The sequence below is a fragment of the Perca flavescens genome, chromosome 6 (genome assembly GCF_004354835.1).
Source record: "Perca flavescens isolate YP-PL-M2 chromosome 6, PFLA_1.0, whole genome shotgun sequence".
Taxonomy (NCBI): domain Eukaryota; kingdom Metazoa; phylum Chordata; class Actinopteri; order Perciformes; family Percidae; genus Perca; species Perca flavescens.
The window spans coordinates 21,726,444-21,744,175 of NC_041336.1; the positions used below are offsets into that span (position 1 = coordinate 21,726,444).

The window sequence follows — 17,732 nt, forward strand, 5'->3', positions numbered from 1 at the left end:
GCGGGTAGCTTATGAATTTCACCACGGGATCAACAAAGTCTCATCTTTATCCACGTTAATACCTCATAGTTTATTTGTAATATTTTGTTATTTAATCTGAATCTGCAAAGTAACTAAAGCTATAAAATAAATAGTGAAGTAAAACGTACAATAGGCCTATACTTGACTCTGAATTGTGGTGTAGTATAAAGTAGGAGAAAATGAAAATACTTAATTAAAAGTACCTTACAATTGTATTGATGTATGGCATTGTTACTTTCCACAGCTGATACAGTGTAATGATATTACGTCTAGTGAGCCTAAACAGTCAGTTGCTCGGACACATTGCTGTCCGCGCTGATGTACCGTTACCTGTTGGGACACTGATGTTGTCCGTACCGTCTCTGGCTCTGGCCATGGGAAGAGTGACGGGACAGCACCTCTCTTCAACGCAGCGTAAAAAACTCCTGAAAATAATGGGAGGATGTCCATCTCACAAATGTATCCGTCTCTGCAGTCATCTCAACCATCAAATTCCAGCAACAGAAAATTACACTCAACAGACTTTTTTTTTCTGTGCCCAAATGTTTTGCGGTGTTGGTGAATTCTTCAAAAAACAAAACACCACCAAATTTCGGGTTAAAATGCATTGTAACTCGCATTACTGATATTGTAACGGGTATAATAGTACCAAAATTGTATTAGTAATGCATTATATTACTGCTTTACACCAAAAAGGAATACATTACTGCAATTGCGTTATTTTTGTAATGCGTTACTCCCAACACTGTAACCAACTATGTATATTTTCTCAATGTCAAAATACTTTCCATATCAACAGGCCAATGGACCCAGTGCATTAAAGATGCGGATGTTAACGACCAGTGCAACAAAATACTCAACAACAAGCGCTTCATGCTGGACATGCTCTATGCTCAGACAGCCAGCAATGATGAAGGGAATGTAGCAGAAACGGAGAAAGAAAACTGTAAATGTGAGAAGGAGACAGAGGTCAGTGACCCCTCTGTGGCTAGCTTGGCCAGCAGGATCTCCACACTGGAGGCTCACAGACAGGCCAGAGAAGAAAATGTGAAGAAGATGGAGGTGGGACATCTGGACAAGCAGGGCAGTGTCCGAGCCGTGGCGGAGAAGTTTGGAGATTTGGTCAAAGGCCTAACATGTCCTTCTGAGGTTGAGGTCTCAAAAGAGCAGCAGCAGACTGACAAAGCACCAAGCGCTGCCTCATCAAGCCTTCCCCCTAAGAAAGAGTCAGACTATATCTGGGATCAGCTGATGGCCACACCCAGGGAGCTGCGGATCAAAGAAATGGACTTCACGGACCTGAGGGATGAGGATGACATGGACATTTTAGATATGGACAGTGTAATGGGGTCGAGTGACCTGATACCACCACCTCCCCCTCCACCATGCAATGCTGCCCTGCCACCACCCCCACCCCTGTTTGGGTGCCCCCCTCCTCCTCCCATCCTTGGCAAAATGATGCCCCCACCCCCACCATTCATGCCCCCAATCCCTCCACCCTCCCCTCAGCTGAGTCGAGGGGATATGCCTCTCTTCCAAAAGAAAAAGAAGACCATTCGTCTTTTCTGGAATGAAGTGCGTCCCGTGGACTGGCAGTGTAAGAGTCATAAATTCTGTAAGGAGTCCCTCTGGTCCAAACTGGAGCCAGTTAAACTGGACACATCCAAGCTGGAGCAGCTGTTTGAGTCCAAATCCAAGGAGCTGCCTGTCACAAAGGTAACGTTGTGTTGTACTGCTGTTACAGTTGAACCATGCAGTATTACGATATACTTTCCGAGGTTTATTTTGCGGTCCTGATTTGCCTCGGTTTCTCTCCCATAGCTCAGGATTTCCTGCTATCCAGCACCATATTAAAAAGGATCATTTTGTGAGTTTAGTGGTAAATGTGGCCAGACAACCGTCACTCCGGATGGCATTTACAATGGGTGAAACCCTTCTCAGTATTAGTGAGAGAAGAAAATCTCTGTGTTTCGTTACTACATCAGTTTAATCACCACCTATCTATGGATCACTCAAGCTGGTGGTCACAATACCCACAACAAGAAGGGTAAACAGTCCAAATCTATTGTATAGCTCTGTTATGGTGAATAGGATCCAAGCTGCTCTCTGTCACATCTCCATTTTGGGATAAAGGCTGATAGGTCGGGTGTGTTTTCGCACATATTTTGTGTAGTGCATCTTTAACACATTAAGGGCTGCTTTCACTACTCAAGATATATGATTATGGTTTGTTTCTCTCATAGAAAGCAGCTGTTGATGGCAAACGACAAGAAATTATAGTCCTGGATTCAAAACGCAGCAATGCTATAAACATTGGCTTGACTGTCTTACCTCCTCCTCGCACCATTAAGACCGCTATCCTCAACTTTGATGAGTATGCACTGAACAAGGAAGGCATTGAGGTAAGCATTTTTAAAGACACATCCTGTATCTAAATTGGTACTTCATGTCATAAGTACTGTCTAGTCCATCCAATAGAACCACTTCAAGCTCATTGCGTCCATAATAAACATGCTCTTCTTGAAGGATATTTACTCAGCACACCAACATACACTGATAGATTTCCCCAAACAAGAGATTTAACTCCTCTAGATGGGATGGCCCACAATGTTGACATATCATGTGATTTTCTGGCTGCACAGCTGGCTTTTTGGTTGTTCTCATGTACTCAATCACTGTGATGATTAAAGGTTAGCTCCACATGCATATTTTCAGCTCATTTTAAAAAAAAATACTACAGACTTTTTAGTAGATACATAAATGATTAATGTTGCATCCCTTTGGGGTAATATAACCTGTAGTTTTCAGAGCTTCACCTTGGGTTCATTTTCAGCAGAAAGCAGGATTCCTCCTCACCTTTTGTCTCTGGAGATAATTTCAGCCAGACAACAAAAGTGAGGTTGGAAGTTCAGATGTCACACAAGTTTGTGGTAAAAATTGGCAACATCTTAGATAAACAGAGCGGGAATCCATCCATCCATCCATCTTCGTCCGCTTATCCGGTGTCGGGTCGCGGGGGGAGCAGCTCCAGCAGGGGACCCCAAACTTCCCTTTCCCGAGCAACATTAACCAGCTCCGACTGGGGATCGGCGTTCCCAGGCCAGGTTGGAGATATAATCCCTCCACCTAGTCCTGGGTCTTCCCGAGGCCTCCTCCCAGCTGGGCGTGCCTGGAACACCTCCCTAGGGAGGCGCCCAGGGGCATCCTTACCAGATGCCCGAACCACCTCAACTGGCTCCTTTACGCAAAGGAGCAGTTTTAGCTCCTCACGGATGACTGAGCTTCTCAAAAACGCCAGCCACCCTCCTGAGGAAACCCATTTGCCGCTTGTACCCTGGATCTCGTTCTTTCGGTCATGACCCAGCCTTCATGACCATAGGTGAGGGTAGGAACGAAAACTGACCGGTAGATCGAGAGCTTTGCCTTCTGGCTCAGCTCTCTTTTCGTCTGGCAGTGCGATAGATTGAATGCAATACCGCACTGGGCTGCGCCCGATTCTCCGACCAATCTCCCGCTCCATTGTCCCCTCACTCGCGAACAAAACCCCAAGGTACTTGAACTCCTTCACTTGGGGTAAGGACTCATTCCCTACCTGGAGAAGGCATTCCATCGGTTTCCTGCTGAGAACCATGGCCTCCGATTTAGAGGTGCTGATCCTCATCCCAACCGCTTCACACTCGGTTGCGAACCGATCCAGTGAGTGCTGAAGGTCGCAGGCCGATGATGCCATCAGGACCACATCATCTGCAAAGAGCAGCGATGAGATCCCCAGCCCACCAAACTGCAACCCCTCCCCACCCCGACTTCACGCCTCGATATCCTGTCCATAAATATTACAAACAGGATTGGTGACAAAGGCAGCCCTGGCGGAGGCCAACCCTCACCTGAACGAGTCCGACTTACTACCGAGAACCCGGACACAGCTCTCACTTTGGTCATACAGAGATTGGATGGCCCTGGTAGAACCCCCTCACCCCATACTCTCGCAGCACCTCCCACAGTATCTCCCGGGGACCCGGTCATACGCCTTCTCCAAATCCACAAAACACATGTAGACCCGGTTGGGCATACTCCCAGGCTCCCTCCAGGATCCTTGCGGGAGTGAAGAGCTGGTCCGTTGGACCAGGACGGAATCCGCATTGTTCCTCCTCAACCCGAGGTCAGACTATCGGCCGAACCCTCCTTTCCAGCACCTTGGAGTAGACTTTACCAGGGAGGCTGAGAAGTGTGATACCCCTATAATTCACACACCCTCTGGTCCCCCTTTTAAAAAAGAGGAACCACCACCCCAGTCTGACTCCTTTGGCACCGTCCCAGACTTCCACGCAATGTTGAAGAGGCGTGTCAACCAGGACAGCCCCTCCACACCCAGAGCCTTGAGCATTTCTGGACGGATCTCATCAATCCCGGGGCTTTGCCACTGTGTAGTTGTTTGACTACATCAGTGACTTCCGCCTGGGAAATCGGCGACAATCCCCGTTATCCTCCAGCTCTGCCTCTAACATAGAGGGCGTATTAGTCGGATTCAGGAGTTCCTCAAAGTGCTCCTTCCACCGCCCTATTACCTCCTCAGTGGAGGTCAACAGTGTCCCATCCTTACTGTACACAGCTTGGATGGTTCCCCTTCCCCTCCTGAGGTGGCGAACAGTTTTCCAGAAACACTTTGGTGCCGACCGAAAGTCCTTCTCCATGTCTTCTCCAAACTTCTCCCACACCCGCTGCTTTGCCTCTTTCACGGCAGAGGCTGCATGGCCCTTCGGTACCCTGCAACCGCCTCCGGAGTCCTCCGAGATAACATATCCCGGAAGGACTCCTTCTTCAATCGGACGGCTTCCCTGACCACTGGTGTCCACCACGGTGTTCGTGGGTTACCGCCCCTTGAGGCACCTAAGATCCTAAGATGGTCCCTTCAGCAATGGAAACTTTGAACATTGTCCACTCGGGTTCAATGCCCCCAGCCTCCACAGGGATGCACGAAAAGCTCCGCCCGGAGGTGTGAGTTGAAAGTCTGTCGGACAGGGGCCTCCTCCAGACGTTCCCAATTTACCCGCAAACACGTTTGGGCTTACCAGGTCTGTCCAGAGTCTTCCCCACCCCTGACCCAACTCACCACCAGATGGTGATCGGTTGACAGCTCTGCCCCTCTCTTCATGAGTGTCCAAAACAACGGCCTCAGATCAGATGAAACGATTATGAAATCGATCATTGACCTTGGCCTAGGGTGCTCTGGTACCAGGTACACTTATGAGCATCCCTATGTTCGAACATGGTGTTCGTTATAGACAATCCATGACTAGCACAGAAGTCCAACAACAAACAACCACTCTGGTTTAGATCAGGAGGCCGTTCCTCCCAATCACGCCTCCAGGTGTCTCCATCATTGCCCACGTGTGCGTTGAAGTCCCCCAGCAGAACAATGGAGTCCCCACTGGGAGCCCCATGCAGGACTCCAGTCAAGGTCTCAAGAAGGCCGAATACTCCGAACTCCTGTTTGGTGCATATGCACAAACAACAGTCAGAGTTTTCCCCCACAACCCGCAGGCGTGGGGAGGCGACCCTCTCGTCCACGGGGGTAACTCCAACACAGCGGGCTCAGCCGGGGCTTGTGAGTATCCCCACACCCGCCCGGGCGCCTCACACCCTGGGCAACTCCGGAGAAGAAAAGAGTCCAACCCCTATCCAGGAGTATGGTTCCAGAACCGAGACTGTGCAGAGGTAAGCCCCACCAGATCTAACGGTGGCGCTCCACCTCCCGCACCAGTTCCGGCTCCTTCCCCCACAGAGAGGTGACGTTCCCGTCCCCAGAGCCAGCGTCTGCCGCCCGGGTCTGGTCCGTCGAGGCCCCTGACCTTCACTGCCACCCATGTGGCATCGCACCCGACCCCAACGGTTCCTCCCACAGGTGGTGGGCCCATGGGCTGGAGAGATGGGAGCCACGTAGCTTGTTCGGGCTGTGCCCGGCGGGCTCCGTGGCAAACCCGCCACCCAGGCGCTCGCCCGGCAAGCCCGCCCGTCTGGGCCTGGCTCCAGGCGGGGGCCCGGCTTCCCTCGGGCAGGGTCACTCCATCTCTACCTTGCTTCTTCATTGGGATTTTTGAACCATTCTTTGTCTGGCCCCTCACCTGAGACCACTTTGCCTTGGGAGACCCTACCAGGAGCACAAAGCTCCAGACAACACAGCCCTCAGGTTCACAGAGACACACAAACCTCTCCACCACGATAAGGTGATGGTTCACGGAGAAGACAGAGCGGGAATGTCAGAATCAATTTTTTTCTCTCTCTCCTCCCATGATTTTCTCCCTGAAATATTATGTAAAGGTTTTACTCAGGCGTTGAAAAACAGAAAGGTTGACTTGATAAATTATCCTATAAGCCTGTTCCTTTCCCTTCCCTCCCTCTCCTAGAAAATCCTGACAATGATCCCCACAGAGGAGGAGAAGCAGAAGATCCAGGAGGCTCAGCTGGTCAACCCTGATATTCCCCTGGGCAGCGCTGAACAGTTCCTTCTCACCCTCTCCTCCATCACAGAGCTGTCTGCTCGCCTGCAGCTGTGGGCATTCAAGATGGACTATGAGCTTATTGAGAAGGTCAGACACATTCGTGTCCACTTTAATCACACACAGACAGATCACACTACAGAGTTACAGAAGTAAAACACTCGAAAACTTCATTTATTTCATTATTTTTTATTTTAAAGGTCCCATGGCATGAAAATTTCACTTTATGAGGTTTTTTAACATTAATATGACTTCCCCCAGCCTGCCTATGGTCCCCTAGTGGTTAGAAAGTAGTGGCGATAGGTGTAAACCGAGCCCTGGGTATCCTGCTCTGCCTTTGAGAAAATGAAAGCTCAGATGGGCCGATCTGGAATTTTGCTCCTTATGAGCAAAGGCCTGATGTACATAAGGAGCAAGGTTACCTCCCCTTTCTCTGCTTTGCCCGCCCAGAGAATTTGGCCCGCCCATGAAAGAGAGACATCATGGCTTTCAAACCAAGGGGGTAAGCTTTGCTTCAGAACTCAAGCCTCCTATGGCGCCATTTTGATGCTACCAAACGATCACCCGACATTAGCATTCCATTGACTGCCATCCATTTTGACATCACTTTGACAGCGAATAACTTTACATCTGAAGCGTTTAGAGACTTTTTTTGTCCATTGTTTATTTATAAAGAAACACGACAATGTATCAAAGGCTCCATTACCTTGTATCTCACGTTATGGCTCTGTAGCAGACGTTTTTATAAAAAATAGGCTAACGATTGTGTCATAACCACGTAACTTACTGTTGCATAGTAGAGGAATTACCGTATAGTACAGGAGAAGCTTGCAGGCAGTTGTGGCTAGTTTAATTACTAATTTTAACTAGCTTTTTAGTTAGCAATAATTAGCCTGTGTCCATGTTATCTCCTTACATATACCTACGCTTTCCGTCTCTGTAAGACTGGGAATGATTGAGATTTCTCTTGCCAAAGCTACCAGAAGATTTACAACTTTCAGACAGGTTGCCCATGTCACATTTACGTCGTCGCTCAGCGCTCACCGGAAAAGTGCTTCTAATATCCTTCAATGGTCTCCCTCCAGAGCAACCGGATCTGTTGGTCCAGTTTATATACTGTCTATGTTGCAAACGAGCAAAGCATGGCAGTTGGTCAAGGCCACAACCCCACCCCTCCACCTTGCCCCCCCTCTCTCCTCCTCAATAGCATTTAAAGTTACAGACACAGAAATGGCACGTCCTAAGGAAAGCTCATTGTGGGACTGGCTCTAGTGGCTGTAGTTCTGCACCAAGGCTGAATTTCGGGAAAGAGACTTCAGATACAGTATTAGGGGATCACTGAAGCCTATATAAAAGCATCCAAAAAGCAGCATGTCATAGGACCTTTAAAGGAATCAAAGTATAGTAATAATAATTATAAATTAGATATTTATTTGCTTATCTAACTCTCTGCAAGAATTTTTTCCAAAATTTTGAAATATTTAACAGAGTATTCCACCAATTCAGAATTGAATTACTATAACACTGTCAAAATCATAATTTCTATTTAAAAAGGATTCAACTTGACCTACATTACCCATAAAGCAACTTGAGCGCTGACAGTTTAGTCTGAGATTCAGGTGTGTTATGCTAGTAGCAGCTAATGTAGCCTAAAGCAGAGATGAGGAGCGGGCTATATGCTCCATCTAACTCCAACCCCTCAGATATTTTTCTGTTTCAAACTTGTAGTCAGCCCTAACCAACGCTGCCTCAAGTGACATCACTTAGCAGCTCCATGAAGCTCCCTCTTGAGCCACAAAAGGCTTTAAACTATTTTATTTTCACATATGCAGAAGTACTCCCAAGACCTGTAAACAGACTTTATTGTGTAAATTTGGTGATGTTATATTTTTTGACAATTTACTGTACATTGTTATAAGAGCAAAATCAAATGGCAGAAACATGAACAGGCAAGGGTAGATAGATGTTTCCTGACTGCATTCCTATGCTCTGTTAGGAAGTGGCAGAGCCTCTGCAGGACCTCAAGGAAGGGATGGACCAGTTAGAGAAAAACAAGACACTCCGCCACATCTTGACCACACTGCTGGCCATTGGCAACTTCCTCAACGGCACTAATGTGAGTAACTCTCAAGACATGTATGGCTTCCTCATTTTTCACTTTCTCTCCCTCTGTGTCTTTTACTTACTTCCTTCATTTCGCCACACTTCTCCTCCTCCTCCCTCGACTCCCCCGCCAAGATATTTATTTGGCAAGGATAACAGTGGACTCACTATGTGTAGAAGAATGTGCTGCCTGACTGTGTCTGCACCAGACACTGTCCTTCTACAGTAAAAACGTTCATCAAGGCCTCTGCTGGCCCTTGCTCTGTCTGTCTGAAGTGGGAAAAGGGAGGGAGGTTGTGCGATTGTGTGTTTTCTGACAGTTTGTGTTTGTCTGGCTGCTTGTGTGTGAACTTGCATCTATGTCCTGTATTCTTTTTGTCTCACTTTGTGATGGGGGTTTCTGTGTGCATGTCTATGTATTAGTGAACCTCTTGGATATGAGAGCCAAAAATGCAAAAGGGAAACATAAGTCATCGACATCAAAACAAGTAGTTCCCGTAAATAATGGCTGCATTTATATATTTTTGCAGTAAGCCATTTAAAACTGGCAGCAGAATAAAGGAGATCCGGTTGGGATTATGTCTTTTATGATATGTTTGGTCTTTGGTGAGCGGAACAATCGGTCGAGTCTGAAGTAGATTGAGGTTTCTGATAATCACCAGCCTAATGAATCTACATATCTACTCGGCGCACTCCATAGAACCCCTTTTTCTAACCCTGCCAAAAAGGAAATTCACTGCAATTTGGTCCTCGACTAGGGGCTCTTGATTTTTAATTCCAGACAGTTGTTTCCGTCTTACATTCTGACTGTGTTGTTGTGCATGCATGGATTTCTAGGCTAAAGGCTTTGAGCTGAATTACTTGGAAAAAGTCCCAGAGGTGAAGGACACGGTTCATAAGCAGTCCTTGCTGCACCACGCCTGCTCCATTGTGGTGGAGAAGTTTCCAGACAGCACTGACCTCTACTCTGAGATAGGAGCCATCACCCGCTTGACCAAGGTTTTTTTAAATTTAAAAAAAAAACTCTTTAAACAGTTTGTCCACAGTATCAGTTTGTTACTAGTAGCAGTGAATGCAAATGGCATATCCACTGAAGAAGAGAGTCCTCAACAATTCTGTGATATTGTTGTCAGGTGGACTTTGACCAGCTTCAAGACAATCTGGCCCAGATGGAGCGTAGGTGCAAAGCATCATGGGATCACCTCAAGGTCATTGCGAAACATGAGATGAAACCAGCATTGAAACAAAAAATGTCAGACTTCCTCAAAGATTGTGCAGAGAGAATAATTATTCTGAAGATTGTACATCGAAGAATACTCAACAGGTATGTTCAGGTGTAGATTAAATGCTGGATTAGATTACATATTTCTTGCATTTTAGTTCATATATTCTATATTTATATCTGTTTCAATGGCGTTTACAGCCATTTTTAGTGTTTAGTGACTTTCACTACTTTTTAAAGCATGTTTAAACTTTGCTTCCACCCAAAGATCTCTGTGATGTTGCTCTACACATCTGCAGGTTCCATGCCTTTCTGCTGTTCCTGGGCCATCCGATATATGCCATACGTGAGGTTAGCATTCATCGATTTAGCAAGATCCTGAGTGAATTTGCCCTGGAGTATCGCACAACAAGAGAGCGTGTGCTACAACAGAAACAGAAGAGGGCCAACCACAGAGAGAGGAACAAGACCAGGGGGAAAATGATAACAGATGTAAGTGCTCCTCACCACGAGCAGCGGTCACACACCAGTTTCTCAATTTTCTAATCATTTTCTTTGTTTAGTTTGTACTTTCTCAATTCTATGAGACAATATGAGCAATCTCTAGACACTGGTTATAACCTTAATCTGGTTAAAGCGCCAAACGTGGCCATTTCTGACAGACGCGGCATACATTTGCAATAACATCAGCGCAGTTCCTCGGTATTCACATGTATAGATTACTGTAAAAACAATCAGTAAGTTGTTTTTAGTGTATCTCATTCTGTAGCTGAAGCAGCCTAAGAAAGGCCAGAGCAAACACCTCCCTGCATGATTAAAATCCCTTAAACCCGGAGGAGTTGGCTGCTCAGAGCGGACTCCGCAGCGAGCCTTGACAGGGGCCCCTCTCTTCAAAGGTACCCTAATTCAATCACTGTGTGAAAATTCAAACCTTTGGATGTCCCTGAAGGAGAAAAAACAAGGCCCATACCTTAACCACACTCTTACAAAGATGTTCAGTCAAATATGCTCCACTCTTCCAAAGCTTATACAGTATCTGCAATGTTTCTTATGGTATAGGGAGGTTAAAATGTCATAGAAGTTTTGATATTTAAAGGAATAGTTTGACATCACTTTCTTGCTGAGAGTTGCATGAGATGATTTATCTGTTTGTTTAAAGTTATCTTAGACTGGCATATAGACTAAAAGCAGGTGCAAACAGCCTTGTTCTGTCCATGACAAAATCCGACTACCAATAACCCCTAGGTAACAATTTTTTTTTTTTGTACAAACAAGATATAACGTGTTAATTACTGAGCTTTGGAGGTGGCGGTAGGCAAAATCTTTTGGTTCCCAGTCTGAATGCTAAGCCAAGCTAGCAGGCTGCCCATGTCCATATTTACTGTACAGACATGTGGTATGAAAGTATAATCTTCTTGTCTAACTCTCTGCAAAAAAAGTAAATAACCGTGTTTCTCAAAATATTAAACAATTTCTTTAATGTTTAGGACACAAATTAAGGATTACATGAGTCTTTATGATTTGAGAAAATGCTACAACCTTTGTAAAAAAAAAAAACAAGTAGATAACTCAGTAGTGTATATATCAATCTGAAAACCTAAACACAGTATCCTAAATATTTGTCACTTTGTATATGAAAAGTTTTCACTTGACACTAGCAATTTACAGTATTTACAACACACCGTTTGGCTTTTTTTCTTCCATTTCCTTTATCTCTGTAGAGTGAGGATGAAGATGGTAGTGAGGTAGGGGGCTCACTTTGTGTGTAAACAAGTGCATGTGAACGTTTTGTTGTGACTAACATTCAACCGGACTGCTGTCATAACTTTGAATATAACAATATATCAATAATGGATGTATTTACGAGGATTAACAAAGGACAAGTCATCAGTGAGACCGTCAGGTTCTGTGTGTGCGTGTGACCTTACATGAATGAGGAAGCTTGAAGGTGATGAAAAGGAGAGAAAAGGAGGTGTCTGCATGATGTCAGCTGCAGTGTTGAAAGAATCTGACTAGGAGGAGTCACATCTACTTCCTGGTAGAAATGAATGGACCTCAGAAAGGGAAGCTGTACTCTTAAACCTGGCATGTCTGCATCATTATCATGGGGATTTTTTTTCTTTTGTGTCACAGAATAAATAGCACTTTAAATGTGTATGTGAAACTTTCAACTACTCAAAATGACCAATTGTTCTTATTCTAGGCTGGAACGTGTTGTAAAGCTTAACTTGTATGACAAGTTTGATTTTGTTTTTATATTTTTCTTGTGGTTCTCCCCAAATACTAAAAAAGCCACAGCATGGAGCTGAGTTTCACCATCTCCTACTTATAAAATGTCAGATATAGTAATCCTGTGTCCTCCCCCTCCAGAGTGGTAAATTTGGCGGTGGCCCATCCGACGCACAGGACAGCCAGCCTCAGGGTATCCAGTATGCTGAAGATGCAGCTGAACATGAGAACATGAAGGCCGTACTAAAGAGTAGCCTGCAGGGCGGAGAGAGCGTGACATCCACGGTGCCCGGCCTCCGTACACGCACCAGAGCCAGCAGCACCCGAGGTCAGTCTCACAAACATGTTATACTGTTACAGCCCCTGTATAGTAAGTATGACTTTTAAATGACGTGCTATATTACTTTTTATTATTTTTATGGCATATATACTATGACTTTTTATGACTTTTTTTGGCAAACTATACTATTACTTTTTATGACTTTTTTATGGCATACTATACTATGATTTTTTTATGACAAACTATACTATAACTTTTTATGACTTTTAATGACATGCTATATTATGACTTTTTTATACATTTTTTGACATGCTATACTATGATTTTTCATGACACTATACTATGACCTTTTATGACAAACAATTCTATGACTTATTATGACATACTATACTATGACTTTTTATGACTTTTTTAGATCATAAAAAGTCACAGTATGGTATGTCATAAAAAGTAATTTTATAGTATGTCATAAAAAAGTCCTAAATTACATACTATACTATGACTTTTTATGACATTTTTATGACATACTATTACGACGGAGCATTAGGGCCACATCAAGGGAAAAAACATTAAGAAGGACAATGCTATATTATGACTTTTTATCACTTTTTTCGACACACTATTCTATGACTTTTTGATAATTTTTTTCGACATACCATGCTATGACTTTTTCGACATACTATACTATGACTTTTTTTGACATACTAAACTATGACTTTTTTTATCACTTTTTTTGACATAATATGCTATGACTTTTCTAACAATCTTTTTGACATACTATACTTTGAATTTTTGATCACTTTTTTCAACATACTGTTATGACTTATTCATCACTTTTTTCGTCATACTCGACTATGACTTTTTAAATCACTTTTTTCGACATGCTATACTACCACTTTTTTCGACATGCTATACTATCACTTTTTTCGACATACTATGCTATGACTTTTCTAACAATTTTTTTGACATACTATTATGACTTATTCATCACTTTTTTCAACATACTCTACTATGACTTTTTAAATCACTTTTTTCGACATATTATACTATGACTTTTTTGACATACTATACTGACTTTTTCATCACTTTTTTGACATACTATTCTTTGAATTTTTGATCACTTTTTTCAACTATGACTTATTCATCACTTTTTTCAACATGCTATATACAATGACTTTTTGATCACTTTTTTCTACATGCTATATACTATGACTTTTTATCACTTTTTTCAACATGCTATATACAATGACTTTTTGATCATTTTTTTCTACATGCTATATACTATGACTTTTTTATCACTTTTTTGACATACTATACTATGACTTTTTTAGACATGCTATACTATCACTTTTTGACCACTTTTTTGACATACTATACTATGACTTTTTTGACATGCTATATACAATGAGTTTTTTATCACTTTTTTCGACATGCCATATGATAAAATTTTTAGACATGCTATACTATGAATTTTTGACAAATTTTTTGACATACTATACTAAGACTTTTTTGACATGCTATATACAATGACTTTTTTAATAACTTTTTTTGACATACCATACGATAACATTTTTCGACATGCTATACTATGACTTTTTGATCACTTTTTTCTATTCTATATTATGACTTTTTTATCACTTTTTTCGACATACTCTTCTATGACTTTTTATCACTTTCCTCGACATTCTATACTAAGACTTTTTAATCACTTTTCGACATGCTATACTATGATTTTTTTCGACATTCGATACTGACTTGTTTCGACATGCTATACTATGACTTTTTATCAATTTTTTTGACATACTATAGCTTTTTTGATATACTATACTACAACTTTTTTTATCATTTTTTTTAACATGCTAGTCTCTGACTTTTTTATCACTTTTTTCGACATGCTATACTATGACTTTTTTATGAAAACAATCTTCCTGTCAGGTCAGATAGCTTAAGGTGATACGATTTTGATTGAAAGACAGAAGGTTGAGTGTTCAAATTGTAAGTTTTTATTTGATTAGGACCACGCACATTAATCACCATTTCTGTAAATGCGCCAGTGTTAGTCACTCGGCTAATTTTACATGTTTCCGGCTGTACTAAGTTGAAGAGACAAATATGCCAAAATCATAATGTCTCCTGTCAGGTCAGATAGCTTATAGTGATAAGAGAATGATAAATGCAGTTTTTGACATACTATGCTATGACTTTTTTTTTTTATCACTTTTTTCAACATGCTATACTATGACTTTTTCATCACTTTTTTCGACATGCTATACTATGACTTTTTATCACTGTGACTTTATAGGGGTTTTCATGACATATTATACTATGACTTTCTATGACATACTATACTATTACTTTTCATGACTTTTTTATGACATACATATGACTTCTTTGGCTGTAGGCAGTAGATTTCTTAAACCTGCCCTAAAATACAATATGTCTGTTGTTTTCCTATCCATTCTGACCTTACTTTTTTAGGGTGTGTTCCCCCATGGTGCTCTGCCAGTGACGACCCAGTGAACTGCACAGATGATACAGCTGATGAGATCATGGAGAGGATTGTTAGGTCAGCCACTCAGGGGCCCAGCCAGCGGACGCAACCTCGGGAGAGGAGACGGTCCCGAGCCAACCGAAAATCATGTGAGTCGTGTCAACTGTTGGCCAATTGGCATTGTTTATTATAACGCACAGAGACATGCAATCAGCTGCATGTGCAAACACTGTAATAATACACTTTTAATCCTGTCTGCACAGTGAGGAGGACACTGAAGAATGGTTTGACAACAGAGGAGGCAAATGCTCTCGGCTTGTCCAGTGGTTCAGAGATGCAGGTGTGAGGTGGACATAAGGACGTCTGGGAACCCTTTCACTGCCCCTCCAATTCCTACTCCTAACCTGGCAACCCACTCCACTCTGGCTTGGCACTAAAATCCCCCCCAGCTTCAATGAGTTGACCTCATCTTTATGCGTTTGGTACATGGGCTTGACACCAATGCTTCCTGAAGAGAGTGGAAAAAAGGTTTTATTCATTCATTCATTCATTTGAACCGACGGTCAGAGAGAGCAGAAATGGAGCGCTGCATCCAAACCACTAAGCTTTGCTATTGCTGAAAAAACATCAATGACGTGCACTCACAAGGCTTACTCACAATCACCCTTTGAACGTGACATTATATACAAACAACTGTGCAAAAGTTTTTTACAGTGGAGGGCATCAAGAGTTGGCAGTGTGTGTGCTTCAATCTCAGTGGCCTTGACTGAATCCAAAGGGCAAGAAGTGTGGCACAGACACTAAACTCTCCGCTGCTTGGTTTTAGTGTCAGCCCTGCAGCTTTAGAGAAAATTAAAGACATTTCATCTGTTGAATAGATGGCTTTGTGCAGAGGGTTATTCTGTTATATACTACTGTAGTAGTTTTTTTTTTTTTTCTTCTTCATTTTGCTCAAGAAGGTGCTCAAATAAGGAACAATTGCACTGGATATAAGAGTTGGGTATCAATGGAATGTGAAATCCTTGACACTGATGAACCACTGACATCTGAAATATACTCAACCGTTTAACCAGCAAATCAACAGTAGCACAGTTTTTAATGTCTAATCAAAGTGGACACATTCGAGGCAGATGAGCATCTAAAGCTTTGTCAAATGTCTGTTGACTGGATAAGGATTTATCAGAGAAACATCTTTTTAAAGTTCTGTTACTGCGGGTGATACCACTAGTGTCAGACTAATTCTCAATATTTGTAGGTTGTACACAAATGTACAAACAAACGTATTCAAGTTGCATCATGTGTGAATTATTCTCACTGATGGACTGAACAGTTGGAGACAGTATGAGGAAGGCAGACGCAGTGTTAACAGGTGAGCAATCTTCAGAGTTATGTAGTTTTATCTTCTAGAAACTATGAGCTGCACATCTCAGAGTGCCTTTCAGAGACAGTTATTTATTAAGACGTTTTCAGGGACATATAATCAAGAAAATGTTACAGATGTGCAGTCTGAGGAGCAAGCAAGAGGATAATACTGCAACGTACATCATTCACGAGCTGTGATTTATTTTTAACCAGTGTTTTTAAACAAAATCTTTTTTGTTTTCCATGTTATGTCTTGGATCAAATAGTTATGAAGATAGCTTTAAAATATTTATGAAAACGTAGGATTGGTCATGCACATTAGCTGTATCCTGTTGCCTTACTGTAGAACACGGACATGCATTGTTCCACTCCAGTCGAGATCTCAGTAAAATATAAGTTAAAAATAGACCAGGCCAAATTAACATGTAGTTTAACTGGCATCACGGGAGATCTCAGTTGGTCAATCATTGGACATTCATCCCCCCAACTATGAATGTGAACATCAGGGTTTACATGAGAATTAGTAATATGGACACACATTAAATGTCCATTATTTATCTATTTTAAAACATGTAAATCGGTATTGAAGTGAATAAGAAAGAGCCCGCCGTTTTTATTATGTAGGTCGAGCTATTGATGAAGTCGTAGTGCTATTAATTTGGAATGGCCTTGGCTTAATTAATAATCATTTCAGTTTATATCATGGCAAGGTAAATCTATCCACTAGCAAATTTTCACTGTGATGGAAACATAGCCATTGAGAGAAACAAGAATCTAGCGCAACATCATGATAAAGCTACATAAAACCACACCAGCAGTACGTTTATATTGTTTTTTTGAAGAATTAACTGAAAACTATTCAGCACCTTAGACTCAATGTGTAGCATGCAACGTAGTAGAATTCAAGTTAGAGAGGGGAGGGGGAGCTCATTGTGTTTCCCAGATTGTACTGATTTTTGTCAAAAACAAGACAGAATAGATGTGTAAAGTAATATAGGGGGAATGCTGTAAAATTATGTACATGTCATGACAAGGTCTTTGTTGTTCCGTTTAGTTTTTTTTGCTCCATGTGTAGAATAGTGTATAATAGACTAAAAGCAGTATTATTCTAAATATAATTTAAGCAAACCAAGCCATACTTGGTTTAAAAAGGTGTCACTTCTGCTTGATACAAAAGGAGGTTCACTTTGGTTCTCAGAGCTGTACGGTTTGTGTTATTAAACCTTTTTACTTCACAGACTGCAAAGTAAACAACTGTAGTGAAAACGTGCAGAGATAAAGTTCACCAGCTAGTCCTGTGGAATCCCTTAGAAGCCTTTGATTTCATTGCACTCAACATTTTCTTCTTTTAACATTAGCCCACCACACACATTGCTGCCTGTGCCATAACATCACTGTGGAACTTTGACACAAATGCTATACAACCAAGGCTTCTATTGCGTCTACGCCCACAGCAAAAACTATGTAACAAATACAATAAAAAAGGCTCGTTGAAACATCTTCTGGACTATTTGTTTTTACTACATC

At 42.3% G+C, this 17,732-nt stretch overlaps 1 protein-coding gene across 3 annotated transcripts in view; it reads left to right on the forward strand.

The window, feature by feature from the left end:
* The window catches only part of fhod3b (formin homology 2 domain containing 3b), a 96,811-nt gene extending 79,106 nt beyond the window's left edge, over positions 1 to 17,705 (forward strand). For 2 of the 3 annotated variants that reach the window (XM_028580181.1, XM_028580183.1), the window contains 11 exons: positions 821 to 1,737; positions 2,265 to 2,423; positions 6,426 to 6,608; positions 8,515 to 8,634; positions 9,459 to 9,620; positions 9,755 to 9,945; positions 10,143 to 10,335; positions 11,565 to 11,588; positions 12,214 to 12,400; positions 14,831 to 14,992; positions 15,107 to 17,705. In XM_028580181.1, coding sequence (XP_028435982.1) covers positions 821 to 1,737; positions 2,265 to 2,423; positions 6,426 to 6,608; positions 8,515 to 8,634; positions 9,459 to 9,620; positions 9,755 to 9,945; positions 10,143 to 10,335; positions 11,565 to 11,588; positions 12,214 to 12,400; positions 14,831 to 14,992; positions 15,107 to 15,189 — 2,381 coding nt within the window. In that variant the 3' untranslated portion in view covers positions 15,190 to 17,705. The remainder of the gene's footprint in view (positions 1 to 820; positions 1,738 to 2,264; positions 2,424 to 6,425; positions 6,609 to 8,514; positions 8,635 to 9,458; positions 9,621 to 9,754; positions 9,946 to 10,142; positions 10,336 to 11,564; positions 11,589 to 12,213; positions 12,401 to 14,830; positions 14,993 to 15,106) is intronic. The other variant, XM_028580182.1, reaches the window with a different exon arrangement.
* The last annotated feature ends 27 nt before the right edge of the window (positions 17,706 to 17,732 follow it).